The 17,604-nt window shown below is 33.1% G+C and overlaps 1 protein-coding gene across 2 annotated transcripts in view; it reads left to right on the top strand.

The window, feature by feature from the left end:
* Positions 1 to 691: 691 nt before the first annotated feature.
* Positions 692 to 17,604, top strand: part of LOC145255860 (thiosulfate sulfurtransferase-like) — a 44,944-nt gene continuing 28,031 nt past the window's right edge. For both annotated transcript variants that reach the window (XM_080114628.1, XM_080114627.1), the window contains exons 1-4: positions 692 to 763; positions 812 to 878; positions 7,898 to 8,045; positions 13,875 to 14,070. In XM_080114628.1, the coding sequence (XP_079970754.1) occupies positions 7,903 to 8,045; positions 13,875 to 14,070 (339 nt within the window). In that variant the 5' untranslated portion in view covers positions 692 to 763; positions 812 to 878; positions 7,898 to 7,902. The remainder of the gene's footprint in view (positions 764 to 811; positions 879 to 7,897; positions 8,046 to 13,874; positions 14,071 to 17,604) is intronic.

Genomic DNA, 17,604 nt, shown 5'->3' with positions numbered 1-17,604 from the left:
AAACGTAGTGTTTTTTAGAATTTTACCTGTAAAGTTTGAAGTTTAAAACCTTTTTTTTAAACCACGTTATTTGTGTCTTTTTTTTTTTTTTAATGGAACCTTGGTCCTTGCTCCTTTAATTGAAAAAAAATTAGGGCTTGAATTACATTTTTCGAGGAGTTATAAGCTTGGAAAGACAGGGGGTCGAATAATTCACGCCTCCCATTTTGAAATGTCCATTAAAAAGTAAATAATTAATTTATGTACCAAAGTCTTATATATCACAAATTGAAGAGAAAAGGTCAATAAATAATATATTCAAATTTAAAACAAAAAAAAGTAGTGTTTTTTAGAAATTTACCAATAAAGTCCGAAGTTTAAAACCTTTAAAAAAAAAAAACGTTTTCTTTTTTTGTTTTAATGAAACCTTGGTCCTTGCTCCTTTAATTGAAAAAAAAAAATATTAGGGCTTGAATTACATTTTTCGAGGAGTTATAAGCTTGGAAAGATGGGGTGGAATTATTCATTATTTTCACGAACTTTCTGACACACCTAGCGCATGTGTGTCTACCATTAAATTAAAATGATGCAGGAAGTTCGCGCCTTTTTTTTTTCACGTGTACAAATATTTTTTTCCTTTTGGAAATTAAGTTTAGTCTTTAATCTTTCAAATACAGTAAAAAAAAAAAAAAAAAAAAAAAAAAAGTAGCCGGAAACCTGCAAAAAAATTATGATAAATCGGCTTTCAAAACTAGGTCCCCCTATCTTTATTTGTACATTTTTGCCCGTACCTAGAAAATAGGAAAGAAAAAACCGGACTTAATTTATTGAGTAGAATTTATTTCCATTGACACCGCTTTGTAGTGTTTTGTTTCCAAACTTGTTGACTCTTGTTTCTCGTAAGTTGTTTTTTTTTTTTTTTTTTTTTCATTCATTATTATTCTAATACTTTCTCGAGATTAATTGGTATGAGACAATTTTTATTTTTCTTCCTTTTCTCCACGTTAAAAAACGACCCTGGTGTGAACAACTTTTTTCACACGAGTTTTTTGTTTTTTTTCATTAGACATGATGTCTTTTGTTGTTGCTATAAAAAGATGTTTGACAAAATTTATTAATTTTGTCTGACTTTGCAAATTAATTCCATTTATCAATTTAAACGTTTGATTTTTTGCGGATTTCTTTTAATTTATTTTGTTCTGTTTTGTATGGAATACTCGTGTTTTAGTTCATCGTGCGTGCTTTTCAGGTTGGCACTTATTGGCGGCAATTAAAAGTAAATAAGTACAGAAAAGTCTGTATTATGTACTGTGAGAAAATAAAAATAGAACGAGTCTCTTATAGACTTGGAGGAGTAGGGGGAGGCACTATTCTTCTGTTATAAAAGAATTGTGTCTCTGACTAGCACCATTCCTGTTAACGACTTACTGGTGAACGGTTGGCACAAATTAGTTACTCGCTGCTCGCCGTACTACAAAACTTGTTACTCGACCCAGTAGGGGGGGTCACATAGGGCATCCTTTGCAACCCCTCGGAGCTTACGCTATCACCGGGTAATCTACTTTACCCTCTAAATAGTTTTTTTTCCACAGTACGTACCAGTCACTGAACGAAGATAAATATTCCAAAAATCAAGTAATTTGAACAAGTAGGTTTTTTTTTTTTAATTTTTTATTTCAAGAAAATATGATTTTCCGATTTACTATTTTATAAGCGAGTCGTAGTGTTTTCGTTGGCCATGATTAGTTCCGATGAAATAAAAAGAGGAAAACAACTGAAATCGTAGTGTCGATGTGAAAAAATCGGCCTTACGTTCAATGCAGTTTAGTAGTAAAATCGCTAAAAATAGTAATTTTTGATTTTCTTAGTTTGAAATAAAACTACTTGATCGATTTACGTAATTTTGTGAACATGTTATTTTCGTTCTGTAAAGAGTACACCCCCCCATATATATATATATATATATATATATATATATATATATATATATATATATATATATGGTGCTAGTGCAGAGAGTGATCCGCGCTATTTTTTAAATCGTATTTCAAAGTTTAATTAAAGTTTATGATATATTTTTTTATTCAATTGTAAGGTTGAAGTATAGAATAGGTACAAAACACACTCCCCTCCCCATGTTAAGAATGGCTTTTTAAATAATAACGTTATTATTTATGTCCGGATCACTCTCTGCACTAGTGCACTAGTACTATATATAGAGAGAGAAAGAGAGAGAGAGACAATATTTTATATTGTACTTGTACAGCTTTTGAACGAAACAAAATGGACTATTTGTTCGGCTTTTCCCGACTGTTTACGTTAATAATCAGAAGATGCCGAAGCGCTTATCTAATTAGAAGGCAAGAAAAGCAGAGGAAAAGTTGATTGACAAAATTATTAAATCGTAAATTGGCGATTGTCAAGAATTTTCAACAAAAAAGAGGGTGGAAAAATAGACAAAAAGAAATGGTTAGCGAAAGGAAATAACACTAGGTTAAATAATTAAGAGAAAATGGTTTAGTCTTTGTCTTGTTTAAAAACTAGAACAATACCTCTCAGTAATATGATGTTTAATTTGTAATAAACATTGTTTGATTTTATTATTTATTTCTTTTACGCTCTGAACGAACTGAGAAAGAAAGGGTCTGTCACCTGGATTTTGGGTTAGTGGTGTTTTTATTTGTTTAAAAAATACTGATCTTTAATTAATTCAAAATATTTGCAAAATAAGTAAATTAAACGTAAAAATAAGAAAAATTAGTTTTAGCAAAAAAAAAAAAAAAAAAAAAGAAAAGTTTTTGAAAGGTCAATGCTTAACCCTCCATTTTTTGTCTAATCTTGTGATAACTTCGATCTAAAATATGCCACGCCCCTTTGCATAATTTACCCGGTAACAAATTGTTTTGACCTACTAATTTAAATTATAATACGGGAGACCCCCTACCCGCATACACGCATACATACACACTTGCATATTTCCAATATGGACGCTCTGTAAAACTAGTCAATATAACATGAGACTTGATTATTATTATTTTTTTTTTTTTTAAATATCCTCTACTATGTAAGAGTCAGATACGTTAAACAATATCATATACTGCACATCTGCAAACGGGGTGGTGACTCGGAGCACTCTTTCCTGCCTTCACAAAATTGACTTCGAAGTTAGTGAGTGTGGGAGGGGGATCTCATGTGTTATGTATTAAAATTGATGAGTTGTGATGTTACCGGAAAGACAATATGCAGTATGGCAGTACTTGAAAAAAAGTGTTTTTTTTTTTTGTTTTTTTTTTTTCAAACTAGCCTGAGTGCCCAGCATTGCCCGGGTGTTTGTAGGTGTATGTTGAGAAAAAAAAAAAAAAAGTGGTAGTAGGCAGGCAGGCAGGCCTGAACCCGTGATGCAAAGGCAGAAAAGAAAGCGAAAGAAAATCTGATGTCTTACATCTACTCCATGACGTGACCGGAAGTGTAACACGTTCAAACTTAACGTAGTCAATCAAAAAGATGACTTGCAGAAATGGCGTTACTTTTAAACCTCCCACAAAGTTTGTTTTTAATGCTGGGAAAAAGCAGCTCCTCCCCCAAAAAAGAGGGCACTCTGGCAGTATCCAAATAAATAGTAATTGTCTCAGTATGTAGTGTTTCCCCTACATTGACCAAAAAACAATTACAGAACAGATACTACCTGGCCAGAAAGCCAGAAAAGTTGCATTCGAATACTTTCGTTTTATTTACATACAAAAGACAAACAAACAGCAGAGACGACCACACGATGGGAATTTTGTCAACTCAATCAAAAAAAAAAAAGCTAGAGACGTTGTCCATTTGTGAATCTGAGATCTTACAATCTGGGAAGTATGCAAAAACTTCTAAGTGAGTCTAACTGGTGCAAGAACCTTCAGCCAAAAATCTTTCGTGGACATACACAAACGCTCACACCCATTTTGCCCTTTATATAATAGACTAGTGGGAGTACCCAGCATTGCCTAGTGTTTGAAGGTGTGTGTGTGTTGGGGGGGATGAGATCAAAACAACTCTGTTATAAAAAAAACGTTGGCTGGGTGTTTGGAGGTGTAAAAGAAAAAAAAAGTTTTGGTAGGAAGGTAGGCTTAAACTCGAAGCCTTGACATGCAGGTGGAAAAGAAAGGGGAAAAACCCTGACACCTAACCCACTCGGCCACAAGGGGGAGAGGAAGTGAAAACTGTCTTAATTTAACGTTTATAAAGTGAAATTGACAGGTGCGAGAATTTAATAAGGTCAAACATCACGTGACTAAAGTTTGGTGCTACAAGCCAGTTTCTGTGTATTTGTTTGTCTCCCCCGCCAAATGAATAGAAATTGTCTAATATGACAGGGTTTTTTTCCCCAGCATTGATAACCCTTATTTGCTTTCTGGACGTCTAAGGACGAGAACACAAATTCGTTTTCACAGTTTTGCTTTTTTTCTACTGAAAAACGAAACGAAAACGCGGTGACTAAGAAAATCTCGAAAATAGCGCGTAAAAGTTGGGCAAATTAAAGATAGATGCGACCCCCATTTGTAACTTGTAGATATTATGATTTAGACAGTATATAAAAAGTTTTAAGAAGGAGTGACCTGACCGAGCGTGCCTCCCAAAGCATACATAATATGCCGGACATACATAAAAAGTGCATACACACACATTTTCGCTTTTATATATATAGAAGACTAGTGAGGGTGGCCGGCATTACCCGGGTGTTTGTTTGGGGGTGAAAAGCAAAAAGTGGTAGTAGGCAGGCAGGCTCGAACCCGCGACGTGAAGGTGGAAAAGAAAGTGAAAGAAAAGCTGAGAGTTAGTTTACCACTACACCATGATGCGAGCGGAAGTGTAAGCGTTGAAATTTAGCGATATCAACCATTATGCCATAGTGGATAGCAAAATGACTGGCTTACAGCCAGTCAAGCTTTCAGCTTTCTGCCATGTTTGTTTCCTCACGATGCTGGGGAAAACCAGCTCCCCCCCAAAAAGGGGGAACTCTGGCACTATCTTAATGAATAGTAATTGTCTAATATGAAGGGTTTCCCCCACATTGATCAAGGCTAATTGCCTTCAATACATCCTGGACCGGAAGGCTAGGCGGTTGACTTTGCTTTGATCAGTTTCGTTTTATTTATATGAAAAAGACAAACAAACACCGGAAAACAGGGATTTTTTAAAAACTTGATCTAATAACAGATAAATGACGCCCGTTTGCAAATCAGAGATATTATAATCTAGGGAGTATTAGGAAAGTTCTCCAAAATCCTTGTCAAGAACCCCCACGAAAAAAAGCCTTTCACGGACATACACAAACGCGCGCACCCATTTTGCCTTTTATATTATAGACTAGTCTGGGTACCTACCGTTGCCCGGGTGTTTGGAGGTGTGTGTTGAGCAAAAAACAATGTTGTAGTAGTCAGGCAGACTCGAACCTGTGACGCAAAGGCGGAAAAGAAAGTGGAGATGTGTGTAAGGGTGTTGGTTGAGCAAAAAGAAAGAAAATTAAATAAAAAAAAATTAGGAGTGGTAAGCAAGTTCAAATCCATAACGTGCCAGAGGAAAAAGAGGTAAAAAAAAAAACAACTGTCCTACTGATTTGCCTACCATGGTTGTGAGGTCACAGGCGGTTGAAATAATGCCTTTTATGTGACGTCGTGGGTGCGAGGGTTGAATGACTTCCAAAAAATGTCAACAGAAAAACCGACCCTCCCTGTAGAAAAGTGCTCAGGTAAGGGTGAAGGAATTAATGTTTTTGGCCAATTTTTCAATATTTGTCATCTGAAGGGTCGAGCTTCAAAATGATACTGATCTTGTGAAAATCTGTCATCTCTGGTGAAAGTTTTTGCGAGACATACATATATACATACATTCATACATACATTTAAACACACAGGTGAGATTTATATTATTTTATTTTTTATTTTTATTTTTTTTATTACATCTTCACCCCAAATAAGGACATTGCCACTTTGATGTAGGGGCTACTATCAGGGACCTGAGCTACAGGGGTACTATGTAGGGAGTTGGACAGCAAGATGTCTGTTCATGTTACACTTGAACTTCTGCATGTCAGTACAGTTGGGGAAGTAGGAACCTGGAAGGGAATTCCAAAGCCTAGCAGTTCTTGGGAAGAAACTACTTGAATAGAAAGCTCTCTTGCATCTAGGGATTTCTATTGTGTAGGGGTGGAATTTAGCTGCTTGTCGGGTTTGTTGGAGGTATTTACGTCGAGGGAGTACAAGTGCTTGCAGTTCATCGTTAAATACTTAAATTAAAATTCTTGTAAAACAGGCAGAGGGATGCAACATTTCATCGGTGGGACAGAGGCTGAAGCTTAGATGACAGTTCAGGACCTATTAGGTTGGCGACTCTCTTTCGAACGTTGTCTAGGAGTGGGAGACTAGTAGCAGATGTACCAGCCCAAATATGACAACAGTACTCCATATATGGGTGAATGGTAGCTTTATAGAGGTACAGTATACTTTCGGGCATTAGTAGCTTTCTAGCATGGTAAAGAGAGCCTACCTTCTTCGCAGCGGTCCTGGCAATGCTCTCAATGTAATTGTTCCAACTCATGTTTCCTGTGAAGGTTAGGCTGAGGAGTTTAAAAGAAATACTTTCAGGTAAAGAGTCTTTGGCCATTGCTATTGGTGGTAGAGGAGGTGTCTTGTAATTATTGAATATATTATATATGAAGATGATAATATTCTTTACATATTGGCATAAAAATACATTTAATATTATCTATAGAATAAAAATAATTTTCATTAGTACATATACTAGCACATTTCCAATGTTGACGTTCTGTAAAACTAGTCAATATAAACTTTGTAAATATAAGAATTTTTATACAATAGTAAAATTTTGGAGCAAGACGATTTAAGTAGGAGATTTCTAATAGAACATGTTCTGCAATGTTTACTTTTATTAGTCCGCAAGATGACGGAAGCGAATGGATGGAAAAAGTGGAAGGGAACACAAATTTTAGCGAATCAACTGTACAGCCTAGCAAGAAAATAAAAAAACAACTTGATGGCTGATAACAACAACTAATAACTAAGAAATGTTTTTTTGTTTGTTTCAACTAGACTGTAGTTTCACATAATATTACTAAACAAAAGATTCCATAAAAATTGAATTTCATCTTCCTTTCTCTGCATAAAAAATAATTTCTTAGTTTATTTCTGTTATCAGCAGTCAAGTTTTTGTTATTTTTTATAGTTATTTCATTTCATTGTTTTTGTTTTATTTTTCATTTTATTGTTTTGTTTTGGTAATTATGCAAAGAAAGGACCATGAAATTCAACTTTTACAGTATCTTTTGTCTGTGAAATTGTTATGTGAAACTATAGTCCTGTTAGGACCCCCCCCCTCCCGAAAAAACAGCCCTTTTGCAGTTTAGATAAAACAAAATATAAGGAAAATACAGGGGCATAATAGGGGTACACTGCCTGTAAGAATATCATTTGATTGGCTATTGAAATTGACATAATTATTGTAAAAGAATTTTAAAATTAAGATGAAACAATATTGAAATTGACGCAATAAAATTTAATTAAAATAATATTAGAAATCAGAATATTTTTTATTAAATGATTTATTAAATACAGAAATTTTTTATTAAATGATTTTCATTAAATACAAAAACAAACAAACGAACAATTACAAATGATATTCTCGGATACATAATAACATACGAGGAAATACCCGATTTTGATTTCCTTCTCTGCCACACTTCCAACAAATGTAAATTGAACATAATAATAAACATTAAGTAAGTAATAATTAAATAATTACCTTCTTGAACAATAATTTAATTTTAAAAAAATTCTTTTACGATAATTCTTATATAATATTTGTTTTTGATTATATATTTATTCTTCACTTATCAGTCTTTGCTTAATTCTTTTTGTAGTTACCATGACAATCAGTGCCATAAATACAGTCGTTTGCAGTAATTGGCTTAGGGATGCCATGCATCAAATTAGCCATAAAGTCCGAGTATTGGATGTTTCCTGGGTACGACTAAAGCCTGGAGTTGGATATCACAAATATTACCTCAAGTAAGAAATTCTTTTCAAATGTTTGAATAATTCATGCAATGTTGGGGATGTGAGAGTTCATTTTTGTTACTGTTAAAAATGATAAAATAAGCTGTGTCAAGTTGAAATTCTAACAAATATACAAGGGAGGATTAAACTATGATGGTAATGGATTTAATATGTGTGACTAAACTGATTGGTAACACTTATCTTGAATTTCCATCCCATTATATCATGTTATATAGCAAGGGCAGCTAACTCTGCTTCAATGTATCAAGCTAAAAAGAAAAAAAAGTTCATTTAATGCCTCTTGACAAAGCAGATAATTTTAAGGTTCAAAAAGAGTTATCTCAAAAGTTAAACATAGAAATATTGTGTTTCAGCTACTGACAAAGTTGGGTTTCAAATATTAGTTTAAAGCATTTGCTTGTTTAGCTACACTGAAGAGTTGCAATGTGGCAGTGCAGCTGTCTGTGAATGACATTTATATAAACCAATGCTGTCTAATTTTTAAAAATCAAACCCAAATAGCATTTAAGCTGACAAATCGAACCTTGCTTCTGGTTAACCCATTTTCATTTGTTATTGTTGTACTGTGCTATTGGCATTGTAATCATGTAGGTAGCTATAATTTATTTAAAAATTTATATAGTCCAGCTATTATATTGTTAGTCTATCAGAAAACACTGGAAAGTAAATAGTCGATTATTTTTTAGTTAGCAATACCACATCATTTTTTTCTTTACATCGAATAAACTCAAATCAAGCAGTATTGAAAAGAGCATAAAAACAAAGAAATATTATCTTTAGTTTTTTTTTAAATCGGCCCTTTAGAACTGGAGTTATGACCATTCAAAGTATCAAAAAATGCATGGTTCACTGGGAATTTTGCCTTAAGTCAGTCCTATTCAAATGCATATAAGTTTGTGACTGAAAATGGTAGAAAATTTGCACAATTTACGGACCAACTCATCTTTAAATAGCTGTATCTTCAGATCTTTTTAAAGTATTATGATGAAATTTTAAACATATTATCATAATACCAGGAAGGTTCAGTTGGCTGTATTTACGACCATCTCACTTGATAACTTACGGACCAATTAGCATATTTCAGTTTCATTTTAATGGCTTTAAGTAAGGCTTCATCATCATATGAAGTATTATTCCGATGGACATTATCGTTTGTCATTATCACATCATGAAAAATCCAAGATGGCGACTGGGAAATCCAAGATGGCCACCATGGCATGATTCAAAGAAATTATTAACAAAATATTGCATGTAGCATATCAAATGAAAGAAAATTTTGTACAAAGTAAAATTATAATGTTTTCAACTACATTAAACTAATTTGCATAATTAAGTTTCATTTTAATGGCTTCAAGTTGCTGTGACAATTATTGGGTGGTTTTCTATTACTATTTTGTATAATTTTTTATTTTTAAGTTATTGTTGAAACTTTAAAGATTTCAAGAAACATTTTTTCTTGTTCTCATATAATGCTCAACACTCCTCGATTTTTGAACAGAATAAACATTTACAACACCAAAAATTTATCACGATAGAAGAGTAACTTATCTTGCCTTTGGTAACCTTTATTTGTTATATATTTGTTTTTGATCACTTTTTCATACATCTGTGGATTGTAAAGCAAACCCAATAAATGTTATCATAGGCAAGATAAGTTATTCTTTTACTTAACTGGATAAGTGGTTTGTGTGTTTTAACTCATTTAAAAATGTATTTTATTTAAAAAAGTTTTTTTTTTAAATTTTCTTCCTTAGAAGATTGTAATGCTGGGTATGGGGCAGCCAAACCAGCTGCCAACATTGGCCTGCTTTTTATTGAAACCAACCGAGAGCTCTTTTTAGTATTCTCATTGTTCCCTTAAGTGCAGTTGTCTGGATCTCTTTTGCACTTGGTTCACCAGGAATATTAGTTAGGTAGGACTTCAGGTTCTTCTTTATAAGCCCTGTGGCAACTATAATAGCTGGCATGATTGATGTCTCACTAAGATTCCAGTTTCTTTTCATATCATATATGAGACCTTGATATTTGGTCTGTTTCTCCCTTTCAGTTCTGTTCAGAACTTCAACATTAGGAACACTCACTTCAACCAAGGTTGCAACTCTCTGCCTTATTCCATATAACTATGTCAGAAATGGGGTTGAGTGAAGCGATTTGAATTAAAATTAAACAAAAACAATTTTTAACGAAATAAAACAAAATTACAGCACTATTTTTGTAATATTATTTTCAAGTTTTACGATATTCTTTTTTTATTACATTGTTAGGTGAAAGTACAGAATAGTTACAAAATACCCCCATCCCCATGTTAAGAATAGGTTTCTAAATGATAATATTAGTACAATACAATTATAATTTTTTATTAAATTGTTAGGTGAAAGTACAGAATACTTACAAAACACTGTATCCCCATCCTAAAAAATAAAGGGTTTCAGAAGTTTGGGGGGACTGTGTTTTAGATCTCCTCCTCTACTTTAAAATTTATTAAAATGCAGGAAAACAACCAATTTTAATGAAATTTTAAGTATTTATTAATTAACAGTAACAGAATATAATTTTTGTACATATTTATATTATAACATTTTTGGACTTCTTATTTGTTGTATTAAGCATTCCTATCCTGTTTAAACATGTTTTTCATTTATTTTTATACAAACAAACTTTCGGTACTTTTGCACATATGTTACCATGCTGAAATAATGTTATTATTTAGAAATCTGTTCATAAAATGGAAGGGAAGGGTGTTTTGTAATAATTCTGTATTTTCACCTAACAATTTAATAATAATAAAAAAAGATATTGTAAAATTTGAATTTAACTATCTACTAAAAATATGGGATAAAGTTCAGAATAGTTACCAGTCAAGAACTCTTAAAACAAAGAATCTTTTCTAAATAATAACAAAAATAAAAAAATTGAATACTTTATGTTCATAAATCAGTTGACGAATGCTTTGTATACAGGAGATTTTTGTTCACGACATGACATAAATTCTCATATTATATGCGTATGTCACTATTTCTATTGATGCACGCATAAAAAGTTTTTATCCAACTCTTTTCAAATTTTAGGACAAAAGAAATTAAGATATTTGCTATTAAATAGCGTTTGAACAGTTCCTCTCTTTATTTAGCTTTGTACTACAAAGAGAACCATTCACTGGACAAAACAGGGGAGGGTAAAGTGGTAGCCCTTGATATATCTAAGGTTTTTGACAAGGTATGGTATGATGGTCTTCTAAGGAAATTTAGATCATATGGTATCACTGGAAGAATACATAATGTAATTAAATCCTTCTTAAGTAAGAGAAAAATACAGGTTGTACTTGACGGTCGTACATCTAAATAATATGATATAAATGGGGGAGTACCTCAGGGATCTATCCTCAGACCTTTATTATTCCTGATATTCATAAATGACCTCCCTGATAAAATTGTTTCTGAGATGGGTATATTTGCTGATGACACCACGCTCTATAATAGGCACAAAGGGAAAACAAATGAACATATATCTAAGGAAATGGCAGAAACACAAGAGGATGACCTCCAATCTGTAGTGGAACGGGAACAAAAATGAATGGTCACATTCAATGCTGCCAAGACTAAACTTGTTTCCTTCAATAATTACAAGAAATCTTCATTACCACCAATAGCAATGGCCAAGAACACATTACCCGAAAGTACTTCCTTTAAACTCTTCGGCCTAATGATTACAAGAAACATGAACTGGAATATATACATTGAGAGCATTGCCAAGGCTGCTGCAAAGAAGGTGATCTCTTTCTACTGTGCTAGAAAGCTACTTATGCCTGAAAGTATCCTGTACCTCTATAAGGTCACCATTCGCCCATGTATGGAGTACTGTTGTCACATTTGGGCTGGTGCATCTGTTACTACACTTCCCAACAACTTATCTTTGGGAGAAAACATTCTTCTTGTATGCGGCTGCTAAAACTAAATGTAGAAATAGGCTGAATGCAGAAAATGATATGAAACTACTAGCCACTTCAATTATGCCCAACTTTGAAAAGCTTTGCAATGCTAAACAGCAGCTGCAATTTAGCCATTAGATTTTGTTTCATCCTGAATTAGTTATTTCTCCATATTGAATTTCATTGCTGTTGTTTTTATTACTTTTGATAGTTTTTGATATTTTGTACTGAATGGCTCTTTCTGTTATTAACTGGCATGATTGTTGGCTTTCAATTTAAGAAGAACAATAATGAAGAACATTCTTTAGTGCTTTTCTCTAATCTATTCATTTTCATTATCGATATCATTTGTAGTTTATTCTAATATACATCATCATGAACATTCTTTACCTGGTATATATTTTCATGGCATATCTCCAACATCCCAAACAAGACAGAACCACTTATTGCTGAGGGGCTGCTATTTAGGACCAGATTTGCAGGGATACTATTTAGGGAGCTTGGCAGTGAGATGTCTGTTTACATTACACTTGAATTTCTGCATATCGGTACAGTCAGGGAAGTGAGAGCCTTGAAGGGAATTCCAAAGTGTAGCAGTTGAAGAAAAAAAGCTATTTGAGTAGGAAGGTTTATGACATCTAGAGATCTTTACAGCGTAAGGGTGGGATTTTTCTGCTTGTCGGGTTTGTTGAGGGTATTGTCGTCGAGTGAGGGTACTAGTGCTTTGAGTTCGTCAGTGCACTTGCAATACTTGTTAAACAGGTACAAGGATGCCATGTTTCAGTGATGGGACAGAGGTTGGAGTTTAGTTGATAGTGCAGAAGCTGTCAGATTGGTGACTCTTTTCTGAACCCTGTCTAGGAGCGAGAGACTAGTAGGCAATTCACCAGCCCAGATGTAGCAACAATACTCCATGCGTGGGCAAACAGTGGCCTTGTAGAGATACTGGCTATTCAGGAGTAAATAGCCTTTTAGCACAGTAGAGAGAGCTCACCTTCCTCGCAGTAGCCTTGGCAATTATCTCAATGTAGTTTTCAATTCATGTTGTCTGTGAATGTTAACACTAGGGGCTTGAGGAAAGTTTTTTTGTTTTATAAAGGAGTCACCACTTATCAAGGTCCAGAGGCCACTCAAAGATAAGGGTTAATTAGTGTACAGTAGTCAATAGGACAATATCGTATTAATCATTAGTATTGGAAATTTGGTAAATTGGATTACTTAAGGGGACGGCTCATCAAGAATTTGTTTATGTTGGACTTGAAGACAACCAAATTGTAGTCAGCAGGAAAACAAAAGAGTCCCACAGGCATGCAGTTCTAAGAAAGAAGCTTTGTTCATGCAATCGATGTTTAGATTTACGCACAGATAAAGAGTTCTGGAAATTATTGATAGTGTTTCAGCCAGAGAAGTGTTTTTTGTGAAAGTTTGGCGGGATGGGACTATAGATTGGAACTCAGACAAGCACTTGCCATGAATATAACCATAAAGCAGAAACAGGCTTGCCACATCTCTGCTGTGGGAAAGAGAAGAGAAAAGGGCATCCCCCACGAGGCTACAAAGTCTATTTTGAACTCTATCAAGGCAGGCTGAGGTCTTTCTAGCAGCTCCTGCCCAGATGTGGCAACAGTACTCCATCTTTGGATGTACCTGGCTCTTATATAGGTAGAGAATTGCATCAGCAGTGAGATATCTACTGGAGTGATAACATGATCCCACCATTTTTCCAGTTTTGGTAAGCAATGACTATTTTCAGCCTACTTTCTTGAAAAGCTACAGAATTGCTTGGAGAGACATGTCAACCCTCAAATTGTGAAGGTGGCTCTAAAAAGACACAGAGAGAAAAAACCACATATCTTATATAGTGAATGTACTAATCTATTTATCTTTTGCAGGCAACATATACCTGGGTCAGTGTACTTTGACTTGAACCAATGCTCGACTCCAACAAAGCTTGTACCCTTCACCCTGCAAGACCCAAAATGTCTGAGTGAATACATTGGAAATTTGGGAATTGACAAAGAGACCCATGTGATCACATATGACCAGCAGGATAACCGGTCAGCTCTCCGAGCTTGGTGGCTTTTCAGGGTGAGGAAGAAAGAATCTTTTGTTTCTAGCACAGAACAAAATCGCTTTCTCTTAACCCTCTCTATCCACTATCTTTTTCACCACACACAAGCACACATACTATCTCTCTCTGGATTTGAGTCTGTGTAACAAATTCAATTTGGATTTTAGCCAGTAGAATAGCTGCCAATGGGTCAAAAAACTGAAAAAATTGGTAATGGTAAGTCAACTTAACATACTCTTGTATGCATGCGCAAATATACATTTATAGGTTAAACAATGTTATTTTTTGCAGTTTTTGTATGCATATAAATTTAGATCAGATGGTAAAAGATATGGCTGGAAAGCTATATGCTTTGATTTCGATTCTGACTGATAGCATCCAAGTCATAGTTTTTTTACTTTTGAAATCACTACTATATACTGGGTACAGTATAATAATCGATAGCGAATTGACCCTATAATAATAAATACAAAATCTGCATAAATTCAAATATCATAATTAAGCATATTTTATGACCAGGCAATGCTGGGTGGCCTGCTAGTGTCATATGAGGACATATTCCTCTTAAAATATGAAGAAATTGTGATTTCTTACACAAATAATATGTTTATCCAAATATAATAAATAATGGTAAATGTTACCTTACGCTACAACAGAACACCGACCCTCTAATTTGTTTTTTTAGGGGTATTTGAGGTCGCTGACAACGAATCTGATAATCAAACCCGCTGCAAATTTACTGTTTGCATGGTATGAACCCCTAGACCTCTGGACTATTTTGTGACATTTCACTGCCTTCGGTAGTGTTTTTCTTACATGATATGTTTGCGTGTGAATGGGTGTAATTTGGGTGTCTTATCACATCACATAGGAATCTTGGTATGCCGGAATCTTTAAGCAGTCATTTCAAATAAAGTTAAAAACAAAAAAAATGTGGTTTATTTATTATTTTTTTTTGTCTTAGGTAGTTTTAATGCTTTTTAGTTGATCTAAAAAAATAAGTTTTCACAAGAGGTTTACAAAAACATAAGCACCAAACATATTTTTATGTTTTTCGTTCTTTATTGGGGGTGGGAGTATTCAATTATAGGACTTGTGTAGTTTAACAGGTGCTTCTGCAGTTTAATTAACCGTTTTTCCATAAGTAATGCACCGATATTTACCATTTCATAAAAATTCTGTTTACATTGGGGATTCGTTGTCAGCGACCTCAAATACCCCTAAAAATACAAATTAGAGTGGTCGGTGTTCTGTTGTGGCATAAAGTAACATTTACCTAAATAATAAACATAAAATATAATAAAAATATTTATTAATATAATTTAATATTATAAGAATATAATAATACTTAAATATTATATATAATATATAATAAATATTTATTAATAATCAAAAAAATTAAAATAATAATAACATATCATATAATAGAATACAAGAAATATTACTTTAAATTTTGAATATGAAAATTTCTCTTTTTTTTGCGTTTTTGGAGACTTCTAAAAATAGAACAGAAAAAGTATTCAATTTTCTTGGTTTCTAGAACATTCTGCAGCGACAGCTATGAATAGCTGTCAACTGCTTCTGCTAGTTAGTTATATGCAGGAAAGACTGTTAGAGGGACACAATTGTGGCAATTTGGTAACTCTGACAGTAAAATCAAAAGAAATAACTCCCGGCCATTAAAAGTAGAATTCTGAACAACAAACTGAATAGAAATTATCCTTACCAAGAAAACAGACATTTTATGGTAAATATAGATTTTCTGAATCTTAATTTGACCAAAGACATTATATCTTTAAATATTATCAACTATAAATTAGACACAAAGCTAGACTAGAGTCTAATACTGAATTATTTCCCATGACCATTTGGGACCTTTGAAATAGTTTTTGTATTTCTTTTCTGTTTTTGTTTAATAAATTTTCCTTTTACTCTCTTTTTCTTTTACTTTCTTTCTATTTTGAATATACATGATTACTGTGTTTCTACCCTAGACCAAAAACAATATATGTAACACTAGTATATATACGTAATGTATATATGTGTGTGAGAAAGTATGCTCTTGGATAATCTACAAAAATAAGAGAAAGGATTTAAATTTGTAGCATCCTCATTTTTAAAAGTCTTCATCATCTACTACTATTACTGCGTCTAATTATTATTATTTTTTTTTTTTTCGCTTGCACGGGTACTTGCTGCTATTTTGATTGAAACAAAAGATTTTTTTTTTCTGGAGGCTGCTCAATATCCTTAGTATACCACCTCTAAATGATCTTGTAACAGGTGTTGTAACCACACATCTGGTTTACGACTTCCGGTTGTGCATACATAAACATAAACCTAAACCCATAACAGCATAAACAAATAAACACAAATCGCTACTTTTGCAAAATTTGACCTGTGCACTGAAATATTAACGTTATTATTTAGAAATTATTATTTAACATGGGAAGGGTGGGAATGTTTTGCAACTATTCTGTATTACAACTATACTGTCCCAATTTTCTTACAAATAAATCAACTTTGACCCGTTGACAACCATAAGAACAATTTACAACGGCAATTTGCCCATCGTCTTCTTTTTTAAAAGTTTATTTTCCATTTTTTAATACACCTTTCTTAAAAACATTCACACATTTTCTTCTACATTACCAACATAAATAAATAACCCCAAAAATGTTTTTTTTAATTTGCGTTACAAACAAATAATCAATGCGACAATAAAATGTATTGTTTTACTGTGTACGTTTTCAGCATCCCAATTGTTTGTTTTTCACATTTAAATTATCCAAATAAACAATTGTTAATACTTTCTGCATTTATTTTTTACATTGTTCATTTCTGTATTATGTTTAAGTTATTTTAACGCAATTTTCTTACAAATAAATCTACTTAAACCCGTTGATAGCCATAAGAGTATTTTACAACACCGGTTTACCCACCACCTTCCTTTTTTTTAATTTATTCTCCATTTTCTAATACGCCTTTCTTAAAAAACATTCATACATTTTTTTTCTACACTACCAACATAAATAAATAACCCCGAAAATGTTTTTTTAATTTGCATTGCAAATAAATAATCAATGCAATAATAAAACATATTGTTTTACTGTGTATGTTTTCAGCATCCCAATTGTTTTTCTTTTCGCGTTTAAATTAACAGATATATCAAAATTTGAATTTAATTTTAAGTATTATGGTACATGTGCACTGAACAGATACCATAATAAGTATGGCAAACCACTTATAATTCAATGGCTGTACGTTTTTTTTTTTTCAAAAATAAACAGAATGACTCATAGAAATCTATCTATATTCTTTTTTCATTTTAATATACTTTCATAGAAATGTTTCTGTTATGTCACAAAAAACTATTTTGTTTGCGTCACAAGTGTCATGCTCATACATTAATTCCATAGCTAATATAACATACTGACCCAACGGGTCACGGTTAGTCTTATATAAAAAATAATATATATTTTATTGGATTATGCAGACTACTACTCTCATCTTGGTTATTATTTTCAACAATGTTTCAATTAATGTAATCT

This window comes from Euprymna scolopes, chromosome 31 (assembly GCF_053919585.1).
Source record: "Euprymna scolopes isolate OS-2025 chromosome 31, ASM5391958v1, whole genome shotgun sequence".
Classification (NCBI taxonomy): Eukaryota; Metazoa; Mollusca; class Cephalopoda; order Sepiida; family Sepiolidae; genus Euprymna; species Euprymna scolopes.
The sequence above is the reverse complement of the archived record's forward strand: the minus strand, read 5'-3'. Positions and strand labels throughout refer to the sequence as shown.